This window comes from Corvus brachyrhynchos, unplaced genomic scaffold, assembly GCF_000691975.1.
Source record: "Corvus brachyrhynchos isolate BGI_N302 unplaced genomic scaffold, ASM69197v1 scaffold14, whole genome shotgun sequence".
Taxonomy (NCBI): Eukaryota; Metazoa; Chordata; class Aves; order Passeriformes; family Corvidae; genus Corvus; species Corvus brachyrhynchos.
In genome coordinates this window covers 15907951-15923150 of record NW_008239110.1, presented here as the reverse complement: position 1 = coordinate 15923150, position 15200 = coordinate 15907951, and the positions used below count along the sequence as shown (strand labels likewise).

Sequence of the window (15200 nt, the reverse complement as noted above, 5' to 3'; positions counted from 1 at the left end):
AAGTTACTGTTCAGGTTTGCAGTTTCAGCTTGCTTTTCAGAAGTAATAGTCTTGCTGCTTTAGCTGATACACGACTGACTGAACCTCTCTGGGGTATTACACCACCATGAGACAAGATCTAATCACACCAGTTTTCTTAAATCTTGCAAGTGCTTCTTATTTAATATTGTATAAATATTTGGTTACTCTTCATATTATTTATGTGTCCTTAGCCAAAGTATAACTTACCTGACTGAGCAATTAAATACAGAATATAATGATTGTCATTTCAGGCCAGGATAGCTGACGAGAAAGTGCAGTGCAGGAGACAGCATATTTTTTATGTGTCTGTGTATGTTCTTGTATCTAGTTTCCAATAACAGAAACTTTATCAACTTCCTGCGATTGGCACATCTCAAGCTCTGGTTATTGACAGGATGGGGATTGCCTGAACGCGGCCGACACACTCCACTGAGAGACTATAATTGTTGGTGCTGTATGAACACTTTGGGGAGATTAGATCTGTTTGAAACTCTGGAATCCAAAGAGCTGGGTGTTGTAACTGGAAAGCCTTGAAACTTCAGGCTGAGGTTGGGCTGACATGGTTGGCATATCTGGCTTGAAACTGTAAGGAGAGAGGGTCTGAAATGCATGGCTGAGGTACTTGGAAGCAAAGCAAAATCCTGTTTATCAAATTGTTTTTACATATTTCTCTGTCATGTTAAGTTTTGCCTTCACAGACATATGGTCTGTTCATATCAAGCAAGAGTAGAATTTGCCTTTCCTATATACAGTGTGAAGTCTGTGTGTGTATGTGAGAGCACAATTTATACCTCTGTATGGAATGGAAACGGGCAGAATAACTCAGAAAAGTACTATCAGCTGAGAAACTGTTAGAGAAGCAGCAGCAAAAGAAAGTACAGCACTCCAATTTCCAAACTGATAAGAGACAGATTATTGGAATAAAATCTGAAGAATGTGAACAATACAAATAACTCATGAAATCTGTGACTATTTTATTTCCAAAATTCTTTAGGCACTGGCTCTTGTATTACTAGATGTTTTGGAAGTGAGGTAAAATCTAGGACTATCTGTAGCGTGATCTAGGAATATTATGTATGTGTTTTCTCCTCCCTATTTGGTGATGCCCATTTTCATGACAGCAGTGGGCACCAACAGACATGCCCATGACCCCAGATGTGCCAAAGTGATCAGCTGGAGTTTGGAATTGGTGCCAACTGAGTATTACTTTGGTCTCTTTGTTGTCTTGTGATGACTTGGTGTTTGTGTTTCCAGTCTCATTGTTTCATTTATTTTATTTGTGCACTGTCCTTTCACTCAGCTGTCTTAGATAGAAAAAGTTTGCTTACCTCACTGGAAGTTTCCCTACTATTTTAGCTTTGTATTGCAAAAGTAATAGAAATTAATTTTAATTTATAACTATTTTAGTGTTCAAGGGTGTCAGCAATGAGGAAGCAGAGAATGAGACTTAGGCTTAGTGTAAAGTTCCTGTGAAATCCCAGTGCTTACAGGAACAAGAGAAGCCTCAGATGACATCTAAATAGAAGACCTAAAAGAAAATTGTGCTATGGAAGCTAAGTGCACTCAATTTTTGGAGAGAGGACAGTAAGACAGCATGTCAGGCAAGGATGGAGATGAATCTTAGCTTTATTGAGGGATATATTTTGATGGTGGTACTTTTGTTTTGAAAGATGAACCAAGGAAATGGCGTAGTGAAATTATTTTTTTGGAGATGCCAGCATGGAAAAGAGAGACAGAGAATTAAGGAAGATGGAGCTGTAGCTGCAGGAAGCCTTGTTTTCACATTGCAAATTGAGTGTATTCTCTTGGGAAGGAGAGAGGGGAACAAGATAGGCAAGGTGGCAAATGAGGGAGAGTCTGGAACACACAAAGCTGTCAAGAAATGCCTGATAGAAGGGAATGTTGTGTTGAGGAAAGGAAAAATGAGGAGAAATGAAGTTTGCATACAAAGAATGTTACATGTTAATTTTCCCCTGAAATTATTTTTATTTTCTAAGAAGGGTGTTGCAAAGTCTGACATTGAACAAAAACACTGAAAGTTGTTTTAGGATCTCCATGTTTGTTTTGGTAGTGTTGTACAAGTTACCTTCAAGTTAAGGGACTGTTTCTTTTACAGAGTTAAGACAAGAGCTTATTCAGTGTTGTATGTCAGGTGCAGGTATCACACATTGCAATCAGTACCATGAATTCAAAGCTGCCAGGAGATGTGGGAAGGAGAACCTAAAAGTTACATGGAAAAGAGCTGGGTCTGTTTTAAGCAAAGGAAAGCGGAGAGGAATCTGGTAACTCCGTGTGGATCAGTTGGATTTATAAGAATATCTGAAAATGTTGCTAACTGAAAATGGCATCAAGAGTCTGACAGTTTATCAGCAATCTTTGGATAAACATAGTTCATATTTGCTGAGACTCAGTGCACTGTTCATTGTGTGTAATCAATACCTTGTCCAAATTCAAAGTGTGTATTGTCACATGTAAACACATTCATGCATGCATCTCTATATCAATTACTAAATGCAGAAATATTTTAATATGCTATAATTGGATATCTTGTTCTCCTCTAGTATCTCTAGTATCTCCTCTAGAAGTTGTGTATATATATAACCAGATGTTAAAAATATATATAGTTGAACCTTGTGCTACATTTAGGCTTGAAATTTTATTTAAAAGATTTTTGAGAATTGATATCCAGAAGAAGTAGTGTAAACAGATCAAGGCCTATAGTTTTTAACACAGAAATGGATTTGGAATAATTTTTGTGGCTCAAAGAACTGTGAAAATAAATATTAATGCATTTAAAATGTGAACATAAAGTAAATGCATATTCTATGGTGAACTTTGCTAATTTAAATCTACATGGATTTTCCATTAGGAAACAATAGAGAAACTGACAGATACTGGCACTGCCTTCAGTATTTATTGTGGTGGAGCAATATAGTCTTGGCTTTTGCCCATATTCATCTGTGGTTGTTAAAGCTGTGTTTTAATGTTGGGAATTTCTTGTGGCCTGTGGTGTTTTGCAAACCTTTGTGAACTGAACATGATGATAATCACCTGTGACTACAGAAGCCTGAATCTGGTGAAGAGAGAAATCATCATTCCAATCTCAAACCCTAATTTGCTCCCACTTAAGAATTGCCTATGTCGTCTCTTATAAAATGTCATGTAAGTGAAAAGCACTGTGTTGAACATAATGAGAAGTGCTGTGATACAGATATCAACTGGATCCACTGGTGGGATAATGCCCCTGCCCCCTCACTGGAAAAAAAGGGCAGTTTAAATATAGGTTTTGACTTTCCTTTAATAGCCAGTGGCACAATCTTTAATAACTTACAATGGCTTACAATAATGAACAATGAACCTTGAGAACAGAGATTGTAAAATGTGTTTGTCTTGGGCTTGAAGTTTATCTTAACCTATCTGCAGATTACTAGTAAGGATGTCCTTCTCTCTTATCTGCTCATCATAGATAAAAATTGTCATTTTATGAGGTGAAAGGTTAGTACTCATTATGCAATCTTTTTCTGCCATTTAATAATCCATTTGTTCGAAAATTATTTTATAGGCACGCTAAAAATATGTTTCAAATTAAAAGAAGCTGTGGTAAGTTTGCTCTGCTCATTATAAAACCTAAGCTGTTTCAAGAACAGTAATTGCTTGGTGTTTCACAGCTATTTTTCTGAACAATTTCAAAAAACCAAGTTGGTGCATTATCCTGAAGAAGTTCAAAGGATGTGATTATGAATGGTTCTTGGTTATTTCTGTCTTTCAGGAGACAATATTCATTTGGAATTATTTTTGCCTTCCTTTTTCTGTGGAGAAAAATGATACATTTATGTGCAGTACCAGAGACCAGGAACATTACTCATTTTGAGGCAAAATTGCTGAAATAACTTACGTGGTACACCTATAGAAGAAACAAAAAAGGTCTGCTCAGTATTAATCTTCAGCACTTAAAAAAATGGATTGTTTTGAGAACAGAGAGACCCTTTTCTCTTGAATTTAGGATTCATCATTCCTTTGTTTGGTTTTTCAGTTTAGCTTGTTTGTTTAAAGGCTAGTCAAAGTATCAGATGTGTTTGCAGATTGATAATAGAGGGAAGGTGGAAAGGAAAACAACTAATAGGACTTTAGTGGATATATTAAAGTTAAGGGTTTTAAGGGGGGCAGAGGACGTTCTTTGCCCCCAAGTCTCTGTCTTGTTAATTTTTATCTTTGTGTGGTGTGCTTGACTTGACTTGTCAGTAACTTGTCCTCTCTGTTCTGATCCAGTTTCATTTGTTGAGCTCCTTAAGAACTCTTTCATAATTCTCCCTGCAAACTGAGAATATAAGCTGAATAGTGCTAGCCTTCTACTCCAAATAAATGGAAGAAACTACAAAGATTCTGTATTTAATTCTTTTACTGTTAATGATACAATTCCTGAAAGCTCTAAAATTATTCCAGAAAAATATACCTGGAGAATCCCTTCTGAGTTAACATATTGGTCATGGCCTGTGGTGGGGTAATCTAGATCTGGTATCATTCCTGCCTGATGTTTATCTACTTAATATCACAGACAGATTCCACAGCTATTACTTTTGCTGCTTCATCATCTTTACTACCTATTTCTGATGTAGAAGTACCCTGAAAAATAGATATTTCACCGTGACAATCTGAAATGCAAGTTTCTGCTTTAAGTATGAAATTAGGGAATTAATCTGACTTGTCTGATTTCATTAAGCAAGGCATGTGATATTATGTGTAACCAAGTAGTAGTGACAGTTTAAATGGTTTCAATGTTACTGGTCTAATGCTTTCAGAAGTAGGAAGATAATTTTCAGAAAGACTTGTTGAAATTGCATCTTAGTATCTGGAGGCATGGCATATCTGGTGTGTTTAGGGACCTTTTCAAGGACTTTGTCTTTGTAGCTCACTGGGTAGTCTAACTGAAGGCAAAATCACCAAAACCTGGTCCTGAGTGTACACCCTAGACATGACATGTAAAAGGATGTCAGTTAATATACTTTGAAAGATTCGGTTAGTGCTTTTTGTTTGTTTGGGTTTTTTGGGGTGTTTCTGGTTTTGTGCTTGGTTTTTGTGTTTTGCTCTTTTTTTGTTTTACTTTACAAAATTAAATTTTAAGAGTGAAAAACTGTGGATACCATTGTGTATCTATGGAGGTGTATTCTGATTCTCTTTTTAAAGGTGTATCAGTTTATGGAGACAGAAGCAAAACTTTAAGCTCTTTCTTCTTTAATTTCATTTTTAATGCATCACGTTCTTGAGGACCACCTGGTTCTTTTGCTTTTTCATTCACAAATGTGAATTTGATAGGCTTTGCTGTCACTTTACCAGCCATGAGAAATTAATGTCTTTCAGTTGTAGCAGGAAAAGAAAAAGGGAGTTGAACCAGTTATTAGGTGTGGCTTGGGGTTGATCTTCTATCCTAACCCTATGTGGAAATTTTGCTGTTTACACTAAAGTAAGGGTGTAGCCTGTCAAACTGATTTGTTCAAAGCTACTGTGGAGCAATGAATTAATGGTTAACAAAGTTTAGCTTGCATTCCATTGCTTCACTGTGACAAAAGCCATTTTATACTTGATTTCTTTGCTGTAACGTGCTTCTGGAGAACTTGCTTGTGTTGCCTTTTCCATGCAATTGTTTTACCTGTAAATTAAGGCCCTATGATTATCTTTGATAAATATATGGATTTGCTGGGTCTGTAGTTACTGCTGATAAACTGTCATCACCAAAAAGGCAGTAATAACTGCCCTCTTAAACTTCTGGTTCATTAAACCAAAACACAGAAAAGCTTTGAGATGAAAAAAAAGAAAAAGAAGGAAAAATATGAAAAAAGCATACAAGATAAATTAGGAGTTACTGTGAGTCTGGTCCATAGTCCAGGGCAGTATGATCATTTAGGCTTGGATTCTCACATGGAAATACGGGAATTAGCACAATAGATTTGGGCTTTGGGTTATAAAAAACCTTGCTTATTCAGATGTCAGCATTTGACAATGATGTATCTGTGAGCTCACCCTACAAGAGCAGATGTAGGGCAAGGCTGCTGGAAGCACATTGCGTTGTCCCTTGAATGTGTCTGTGCTTCTCTGTGGCTATGGATAGCATTTTTCATGGCTAAAAATGATTGCTGGAGAACCTTTTATTGATGAATGATATTTTATATATATATATATAATATTATGTATATTATATTATTTTATACTATAAAATATTTTATATTTTTACTAGGTTTTTAGTGGAAGTGGATAGCAAACCTTTCCAGATGACTTAAACAAATAGTGCTTCCATCATCCCACAAATGATTCATAGGCAGGAATCATCACAAAACAGGCAGGTGTTAGTTGGTAGCCAGCATTCTGGCGGGATACATCTAGTAAATATTAGTCGTTGTGAAATGCATACATGAAAATTTTCAATTAACACTTTCTAAAGTGAAAAGGATTATATTTAATCCAACCCATAGTGAGTGTCTGGAAGATAGATAGTGAGAAGTGAACTTAAGCCCTTCTGTTTAGTATAAGTGAAATAAAACTATTTTGTGGGACAACAGTTTCAGAAAATCAGAATGGTCATAGCTGAAAGGCACCTTTGTGGGTTATCTGGTCCTGCTCAAAATTTTTCCACATGATAGGGAATTCCCAAAGGTCTTTGAAAGTCAAAAAGGACCTACCTCTATTCCAGATTTGGAGAAGTGGCATTATGCCAGGCTTTGTTTTGTATTGCTGCATTTTCAGGTAGCTACCCATGTTCAAAAGGACTGCTTCTGTGCCACTGGGAAGAGTTTCCTTAATATTTTAGTCTATCACAAAAACAAACAAAGCATAGAGTATTTCATATGGATTCTTAACTTTAACTGCTACTCTCCCAATTTTAGCCTTCCAATATCATGATTTACAGTGCTACCAATGTTTTGTTGCCCATGGTTAAAAGTCATGCCTTTGTATGTGGTGTTACTGTTATTTTTAAATCTCAATCATTTAAGAGATTTCACCTTTAAACAAATGTTTTGGTTTATTGAAGATCTGGTGTTCATAGGCTATATAAGGATATTTTTTCTTCAAGTTCTTCAGTCAGTTAAGAGCAGGGTGGGTTTTTATAAAACTGTAAGTGTTCCCGCATGACAAACTACTACTGCTCCAAAGCCAGAGCAGCTGTAACTCATCCGTGTGTGGTGCTCCATCCAGACATTTTCTAGGCAGAAGTCTGGAAACATTTGGCATAAGCAACTTAAGAGAAGTAAACAAAGATAAGTGCTGAGATGTAGAGATGTGGGTTTTTTTTTTTTCTGATGTTCCTTATAACACAGTTGTTTCCAGGGTCAGTGGGTCTAATTTCTAGCTTTTCCTGCCATTGTGTGACTGTCATATATGTCCTTTCAGAGGCTTGTTGTGCTTCATATTAATTGTGTTTTGCTGGAACATGTATCTTGTTTGTGGAGGTAAAATATTGTTATTAACTGTCCTCATGTCTGAATTGTTTAACTCACCAAAACCTCACCTACAGTTCTTGCTTTCATGTGAAGAGATGATTTTATATTTGTGTCGTGGATTTGGTTTTTGTTTGTTTTGATTTTTTTCCCCAAAAAAACCTCCTACTGAGTAGGTAGCTAGGTCACTTACCACTAATAAATTGACTAAAAGATCACCCTTTATTACCCTTTGTAGGCATGTTTTTGGTGTATGATTCTTCACCAGAGAGCACGAACTGAGATGAATCTTGGAGTACAGATTTCCCTATGCCAAGTGAAGCTTAAATATAACGTTAGGGATGAGAGGAGATGTGATTCCCTTGAAGTCCTTGTCGGTGACTCTGAGATGGCTGGAGAATCTGACATGACAAGCTCAGCTAGATACCAGTGAGAAGATAGCCTTAACTCCTTTGGTTTTCAATGTCAGGAGGTGTTACTGAGGATAAAAGAAGTAGTAGGGTGTTAGCTGACTTGGCAGAGTTGAGATCCCAAAGTTTTCACCCAAGTGTTTGATTTGCTGTGCTGAAGTTCTCTTGGGTCACGTCAGCTGCAAAGGCTGCCTCACAGCATTACTTGAGCATTCAAATGGAATTAATTATGTTTTCATGATTTCTAGATTAGTTCAGCAAAATTGTCTGTAACTTTGGCAAGGGAAACACTTTTTATTATGTTAACAAAATTTTTTTATGTTAGATAAAATTTCTTTAGCTATCCCTTTCAACTAGTTTCCATTAAGTGTTTCTTTTGTAACATGACACTGTTTTAATGTTTATATTAATTTTTAGTTTCTTGGTAATGAAAACCTTTGATTCAGTGTTTTAAGATGCCTTTAACACTGTAAAAGCATTGAATAGGGCTAGAAACTTGTCAGTGAATAGGATTTGTTACTATTTTATATATAATCAGTCTTGCTGTGCATGGCTTTTCATCTGCAGAGATTATTTTACTGCAAGACAAACTTTCTTCTATGTGCTGTTTAACCTTTAACAATTTTATTGCAAGTACTAGGTTTAAGTATATTTGGAATCACCCTACCGTGCTGTTACAAAACTGAAAAGTAATCAATGAAAGAGGTGTGTACGAAGGAGGAAAAAAATAACATTTTCTTTTTATGTTCTTATGAAAGACTAAAGTTTCGTATCTGTGAGGCTAATATAACTCACATGTGGTGAAGTTAGTATAACTTCACTGCTTCTTTTGGTTTGAATTTTGCTTTGGTTTCTTCTTTGTTTGGTTTTGTGGGTTTTTTGTAGTTTGTTTTTCAGTGGTTTTGGTTGTTTTGTTTTTTTTTTTTTGTGTTGTACTGTGGTTTTACTGTGGGTTATCACAGACATGATAACTTCTGTCTGCACACAGGTCTCTAGTACCTTTCCATGAAGCACTGGAATTTATCTATGTACAAGTTTGATTTCAGATTATCCAGCTAATAGAAGCCCTACAATGCCAGAACAAAAATATGTTGTAGGTTGAATGCTTCATGGAAATTACAGTACCTAGGTTTTTCCTTTTAAAATCTTTTTTATATTTTCATCTCCAATTCTTCACCTCTCTCTAATTATTAGATCCTAGGAGGAAAATATTGTCAATGAAACACTACATTTTTGCTGTAACTAAACCTTTTAATGCTCACTTTTATCTCACTGAGACATCGCTTTCTATATATGATGATGTGGCAGGACTGCTGCCAAAACTGAGAGATTGTGCCTCCTTCACTACCATGACTGGTCAGAACCAGTCAAGAGGAGAAAGGACAAGGAAGGTCTCCAAATTATACTGAAAATACCCTTCTTGGTAGTGGTGGTGTACTGCTTACAAAAAAACAGTTTTTACAAGACCTAGGAATAATTGTATCCTTGAAGGTAGGCTTTGGGCTACAGAGGTGTTTTCCCTCTTTCGTGAACTACATTTTGCACTTAATTGACTAGGTACGTTCTGGGAGTGCTTATTTTGATCAGTGCCTCAAATGAGCTAATGATGATGACACCTAAGCTTTTGGATCCTGGCAAGAGTTAAAAATTCAGTGAGGCCAGTCCTTAAGAAGCACATTTCTTATATTCCTGCTAGTGCAGACTTAGCCTTCGTGATGATTACAGGATGCATTGTTAAGGCTGTGAAGCAATATGACAGTTTGAGTATTTCTTAAGCATTAAACTTCAGTAACTAAACACCTGTAGGAGTCTCTGCTGTAATAATTACTACTTTTTCCATTGCATTCAAACACTGTTGAGTATTTAAATTGGTCAAAATATTTATTTCTGGAAGAATATTAGATAAATAGTGATTTTAGAGCTGTGATTTTGGATTTTAGAGCTGGGATGTGAAAAGGTATGTGGTATTTTACAGTGCCTAAATCAAAACAACTTTTTTTTTATTTATTTATTTTATATTTTGCGGCACATCATACACCTAATTTTCATTTTGGAGCCCTTTGCAAGCTGACAAGTATATAGGTAAGAGTGATGAGATTGACAGAATCTAGTTAGGTTTCCAAATGTCCCTCTGCACAAGCTTAGAGTGAAGCTGAGCTGCCATTCAATGAAATACTTCCTTAGATACAGAATTGTTTCATCATGTTCATATGGGACCAGAGTGGGTGCCAAAAAACAGTGCAAGCACAGAAATTGTTAGGTAAAAGCTACATTGGAATAGCAAGGACAGTACATAATTGTGAGGTCCTGCAGAATGACTCATCAACTGTGAGTGATTGAGAAATAAAATGACAGGCAGATTTCAGTGTCGATAATGAGATATAAAATAATGCACACTACATAAAATCTAAGTTTCACACACAGAATGATGGACTCAGCTGAAGCTTGCCATTGCCACTCTGCAGCAAGATCATGAGGTTCATAAAAACATCAGCATATAGCCCTGGGATGGTCAAAAAAAGCAAATGAAGTGTTGAGAATGGTTAAAGAAGTTCAGTATAAATTAGGTAATGATGTTAGGCTGTTGAATAAATTATGACTCACCCATATTTTGATTACTGTGCGCCAGCTCTGCTCTCATTATCTTCAAAGAATATAGTGCTGTTAGAAAGAGCTTTAGAGAGAAGGATGAGCATAATCAAAGACAAGGGAATGGCTTTTATATGAGATTGGCTGAACAATCTGGGACTCTTCAAATTTGAGACAAAATTACTTTTACCTTTACATTTGGGACATATACTAGAGGTTTACAAAGTTGTGAATAATATAAAAGGATGGCTGGGATCAATCTGTCAGTGATTTGGGTCATTAAAGGAAGTCTGGTATAAACCATACAAATGGAAAGGTCTCTTAGTGCTGTCAATAGTAAACCCATGGATTTTTCCAAATGACACTGCATTCACTAAAAGCTTGCATGCTCATAGGGGAGAAAATGGCCCAATATATGGACAAGAGATACATTAAGAATGGCTAAATATGTAGGAGTGCATCCAGCTCAGGGAGTTCTGGCACTGGATCTTCATTTGTATCTGAATGTAGGTACTTCATAAACCAGGATATGGAATTTTATTTGGAGAAGTAAATGACTATTTGTGTATTACCTTGCAACCGTGCAGAAAATTCTGGGATCAAGTCTAACTCCCTTGAGTAGCATTTGAATTACCTGAAATATTCAGCACTTCCCATTCTCATTCATGGTGTCAGTTCTGGTACAAATGAGACAGGTTAGTTGTCTCTATAGCCCTGCTCTGTGCCAGTCCAATTCATCCCCTGGAAACAGTTTCTCCTCTCTATTAAAGAAAGTGAGCATCTCTCAGAAGTGCACTATATGAGCACGCAATTAAATTGTAATAAGTGGAAGGACATTTACAGTTGCACAGACAACTAATGTTTGCTGGCTGGAGTGATAATCTGAACTATTTTTCAGCTAAAACGAAAGTGTCAAAGCCATTCTTTCTAGGACTGTGAACTGAACAGCAGTGCAGAAGAAGTGCAGGATTCACTCCCAAAGCACTGATGTCTTATTAGGATAAGCTTTCTCTGGTGAAAGCAATGGCTCACCAGTCAGTTTTTTCTCAAGTACAGTGTGTGTATTTGAGGAAAAGAACTACCTCAGGTTCTTGTCTGACTTGTCAGCATTTTGAATTGCTGTTTCTGCCTATATATGCAACTCTCCTTTTCAATTTCCTATTGTAAATGTGAACAGATGTTATCAAATTAAAGCCTGATAATAATTTTTTAATTATTATTAAAAGAATTAATTTTTTAATTAATTGCTGCACTTTTTGCTATATTGTCTATAGTTATGAATGCTTCATGATTGTATTTGTACCAATTATGAATTTAAAAAATGGCACTATATAGATGAAATCTTGGCTCTCCAATATCTGTCTTTTTAATCACTGTATTTTTCTTTTGCTTACCTTGTAAACCTTGTTCCTTATACCTTTTTATAGACTTCTCAACTTTCCATATTTCTTCATATTTTCTCTCTTGTTTTGTTGTTATTTTTCTTCTCATGGATCTCTGTGTCTTTATCTTTCTATTTTCTGTGGTTTTCTCCTTTTCTGATAACTTCCTAATCCTGCTGGGTGGAGATTACTGGAACTAATCTGGCAGAGGTAGAAAATCCCAGTAAATTAATTCCCAGTAGTGTCCCAAGAAAAGTAACTTTCTCTCCTCTGACCTCCAGTGTAGAAAGGTATCAACATACAGGAGAAGGACACACTTATATGGGCGGAGCTTTCCTGAGAATTGGATCTAAATTATTTCCAAGTGAATTCATAACAACCCACTTAGAAGGAGGTGCAAATTTAGTTCAAATCTCAACAATGATGCTCAAATTTCTTAACTGGACTTTAAGAAACTATGTGCTTTCAGAGTTTGTGTATGTTATAGAACTGTATTTTGTTATAAAGAAACCAGTCTGTCAGGAGGACTTGAAATACAAAGATTATTTCTTACTGAGTTGTCTTCCATACCATGCAACCATTTAAATAAAAAAGATGATAATCCAAATTACTAAATAATTAAAGATAGATATATTGATGTTCGTTACCGGGAGCAAGTGCCAGCTCTCTGAAGCTGCCTGAAGAGTGGGTAGACATTGTCAAACAGTACTCTGGTCAGAGAGGTCATTGGACAAGGCACGTTGTGAAAGTAGGGCTCCCAGACACTAAATTAATTTCCATCAAGCTGTTGTTGGCCAAGGCAAGAAGAAGAGGCAGAGAATGAAGTGGGTTTTGTAACTAAATTGAATTTGTGTGCAAATAAAATTAGAAGGAAAAAAAAAAGAAATTGGTTAGAAGTGCAGTCTTAGCAAGAATGTCTGGAAAAACTAGAAAGATTGTAGTCCAGTGCTATCAAAATATACATGCCCTACAGGCATTCTCTCTCTGCAGTAAAAGCACAATTTTGGGAGCTCTGTGAACCACCACCAAACAATTCTTAGTTGTTAACTGCCCGCTAGGGGTGGGACAAGATATTGGATGTGAAGACAGTCTCTTCTTTCCCTTCATGCACAGGAATTTCCTCATTGCCTTGCAAGAATGAAGAATGAAGTTAATAACTACTGCATCAATCTCATGCTGCAGCCGTTCTTTTTGTTGCCACTGGGGAGTGCCGCACAATTTCTGTGTTTTCCTGTGCAACTGTGCTGCAGAAGGTTACAGGAGACTATATCGTGACCCCTAGGAAGAATACAAATTTTGTTAAAATTGGTTGAGCACTTGTGTGCTCTGATGCCTTACCTGTCTGAAAGTAATGGCAATTTTTTCAGAATTGAATCATGTTTGCACATTTAGTTGAGATAAAGCAGTATGCAGTTAAACATGTTTTTTCTGGCGTGTTATGAGCAGCAAATCCAAAGCAAACCATGTATATGAATGGTATGGAACCACAACACGCTGAGTAATAAATATTCCATTCAGTTGTCAAACCTTGTAGGAACTTCAACTAAATGAAAAAGGCAATGTGTCTTATATCTGCACGCTTGCCACCGGGGGAATTCTGTAGAAATGAGTGTTGTAAACATTTTTTCTTTCATTTTGACAGGTAATATTTGAAGCTGAAGTCTCAGATGGAAGAAATGGCTACATTGCCATTGATGATATCCAGGTCCTGAGTTACCCTTGTGGTAAGTAATGATTAAGAGCTGCATTTTTCTCTGTCTTTTCAGGACATATTTGATATTGCTGTGGACTGCTCAGTTTTCATCACTCGATCACTGATATTCTTTGTTCTTTCAATAGTATTTTTGTTGCAGCTTCCAGGAAGAAATGTGATTGCAATAGTGATTTACCTGGGTGAAATCATTTTCTGCCAGAAGTAAATTATACAAGAATGAAAAAGCAGGAATTCTTCAGTGTCTTTTTAGTCATACGCAGTTGGTGTGCATAATCAAAATGGGTTTTAATGTTAATGTGTTTACTCACTGATTAAAGAAGACTGAATTGGCAGATGCTTGTAGGAGGTTTATCAGATTTTATGCCCCTTTTCTTTTTTCTCTCTTTTTTTTTTTGTTCTGAAGAGACAAAATAGATTAGAAAAAAAAAGGAAAGAAAGGGCTTCTGGCTATTGAACTACTAAGGAATTGTATTTTGTTTATTTTTTTGTGGACAGACTTCAGGCATTTATGTTTGCCTTTCCCTGCTAATCCTGGGGAATAACTGCACACATGCAAACACAAGTTGTGAGAAAGAGAATATTCTACTAATAAAAAATTGTGAGGAAGAAATTGTTACTGTGCATTTCTGGCACTTGTTATCAAAATTTTTTGACAATTTGTTTCTGATCAACTCTTCTCATCTGCCCCTACACATGCGCTTTCTAAAATATGATTTCCTTCTAATGTGCCACATGGCTGATAATTTAATTGCTTTCTGAAATGACCAGGATATAACAATATCCTGCTCCAACTTTGCAAAATTATGCCAAATAATAAAGTTTCAACGGCAACCTCACTTCTTTTTTTCTCATTTTACCCCAAACCTTTTAAAACCATAGCTCTTGGGGGCTACCAAGCTTACAGAGAATTTGAGTGAGTTATCTTTAATATTTCAGCCAGCCCAAATATCTGAAGTCTGTACTCAGCAAAGCTCTGCTTGGATTCAGAATCTGGCTTTCGTATTTATTTTCTTCCTCTTCTTTGTGTTTTGTTTTGAAGTGCCAAAACAAAAGGCACTTGGTTACAGTCATCCCAGCACATTATCAGTATGTTACAGTATTCAGACAAGCTCTTTTTGTTACTGATGTTTAAACCCTGTTTGTTCCAGCTTAATGTTTTTTTCCTGTGCATCATGTTTTTTTAGTAAGCACAACAAAAGAACAGTTCAGCTACTGTTTTCTTTAGTAGTTCTTGAGAAAGGGGTGGGTGAGCTGTGTGATGTGCCCATTCCTCAAATGTGTCTGTCAGCTTTTGTAGGTCTAGTAAATCCTTCAGGTGGTTGTGCCACTGAGGTTTCCTACAGGCTTTGTCAGTGTGGGAAATAGATTTTTCAATCCCTGAAATACTATATTCAATGTCACAAATGATTTTATTTTCCAAAACAAGAGCTCTGAGTTGCATTGCAAATAACATAAACAGTATCTATTTGCTTGAGCAGTATGATGCTAATTGGGTTTTTCTCAGTATGATGGATTTCATACAGTCAAAAGTCGTTGGGGTAATTCTTGTCAAGTGCTGCTGACATTTTGGCATCTGATCTCCTTCTTTTGGCTTCGATTTTAAAAAGACTTTATTATAACACACGTATAACATAAAGTTAGTAGAATCACCAGT

The 15200-nt window shown here is 36.3% G+C and overlaps 1 protein-coding gene across 19 annotated transcripts in view; it reads left to right on the top strand.

The window, feature by feature from the left end:
* PTPRK (protein tyrosine phosphatase, receptor type K) overlaps positions 1-15200 on the top strand; it is a 388760-nt gene that overhangs the window by 159492 nt on the left and 214068 nt on the right. For all 19 annotated transcript variants that reach the window (XM_017739562.1, XM_017739558.1, XM_017739564.1 and 16 more), the window contains exon 4: positions 13475-13556. In XM_017739562.1, the coding sequence (XP_017595051.1) occupies positions 13475-13556 (82 nt within the window). The remainder of the gene's footprint in view (positions 1-13474; positions 13557-15200) is intronic.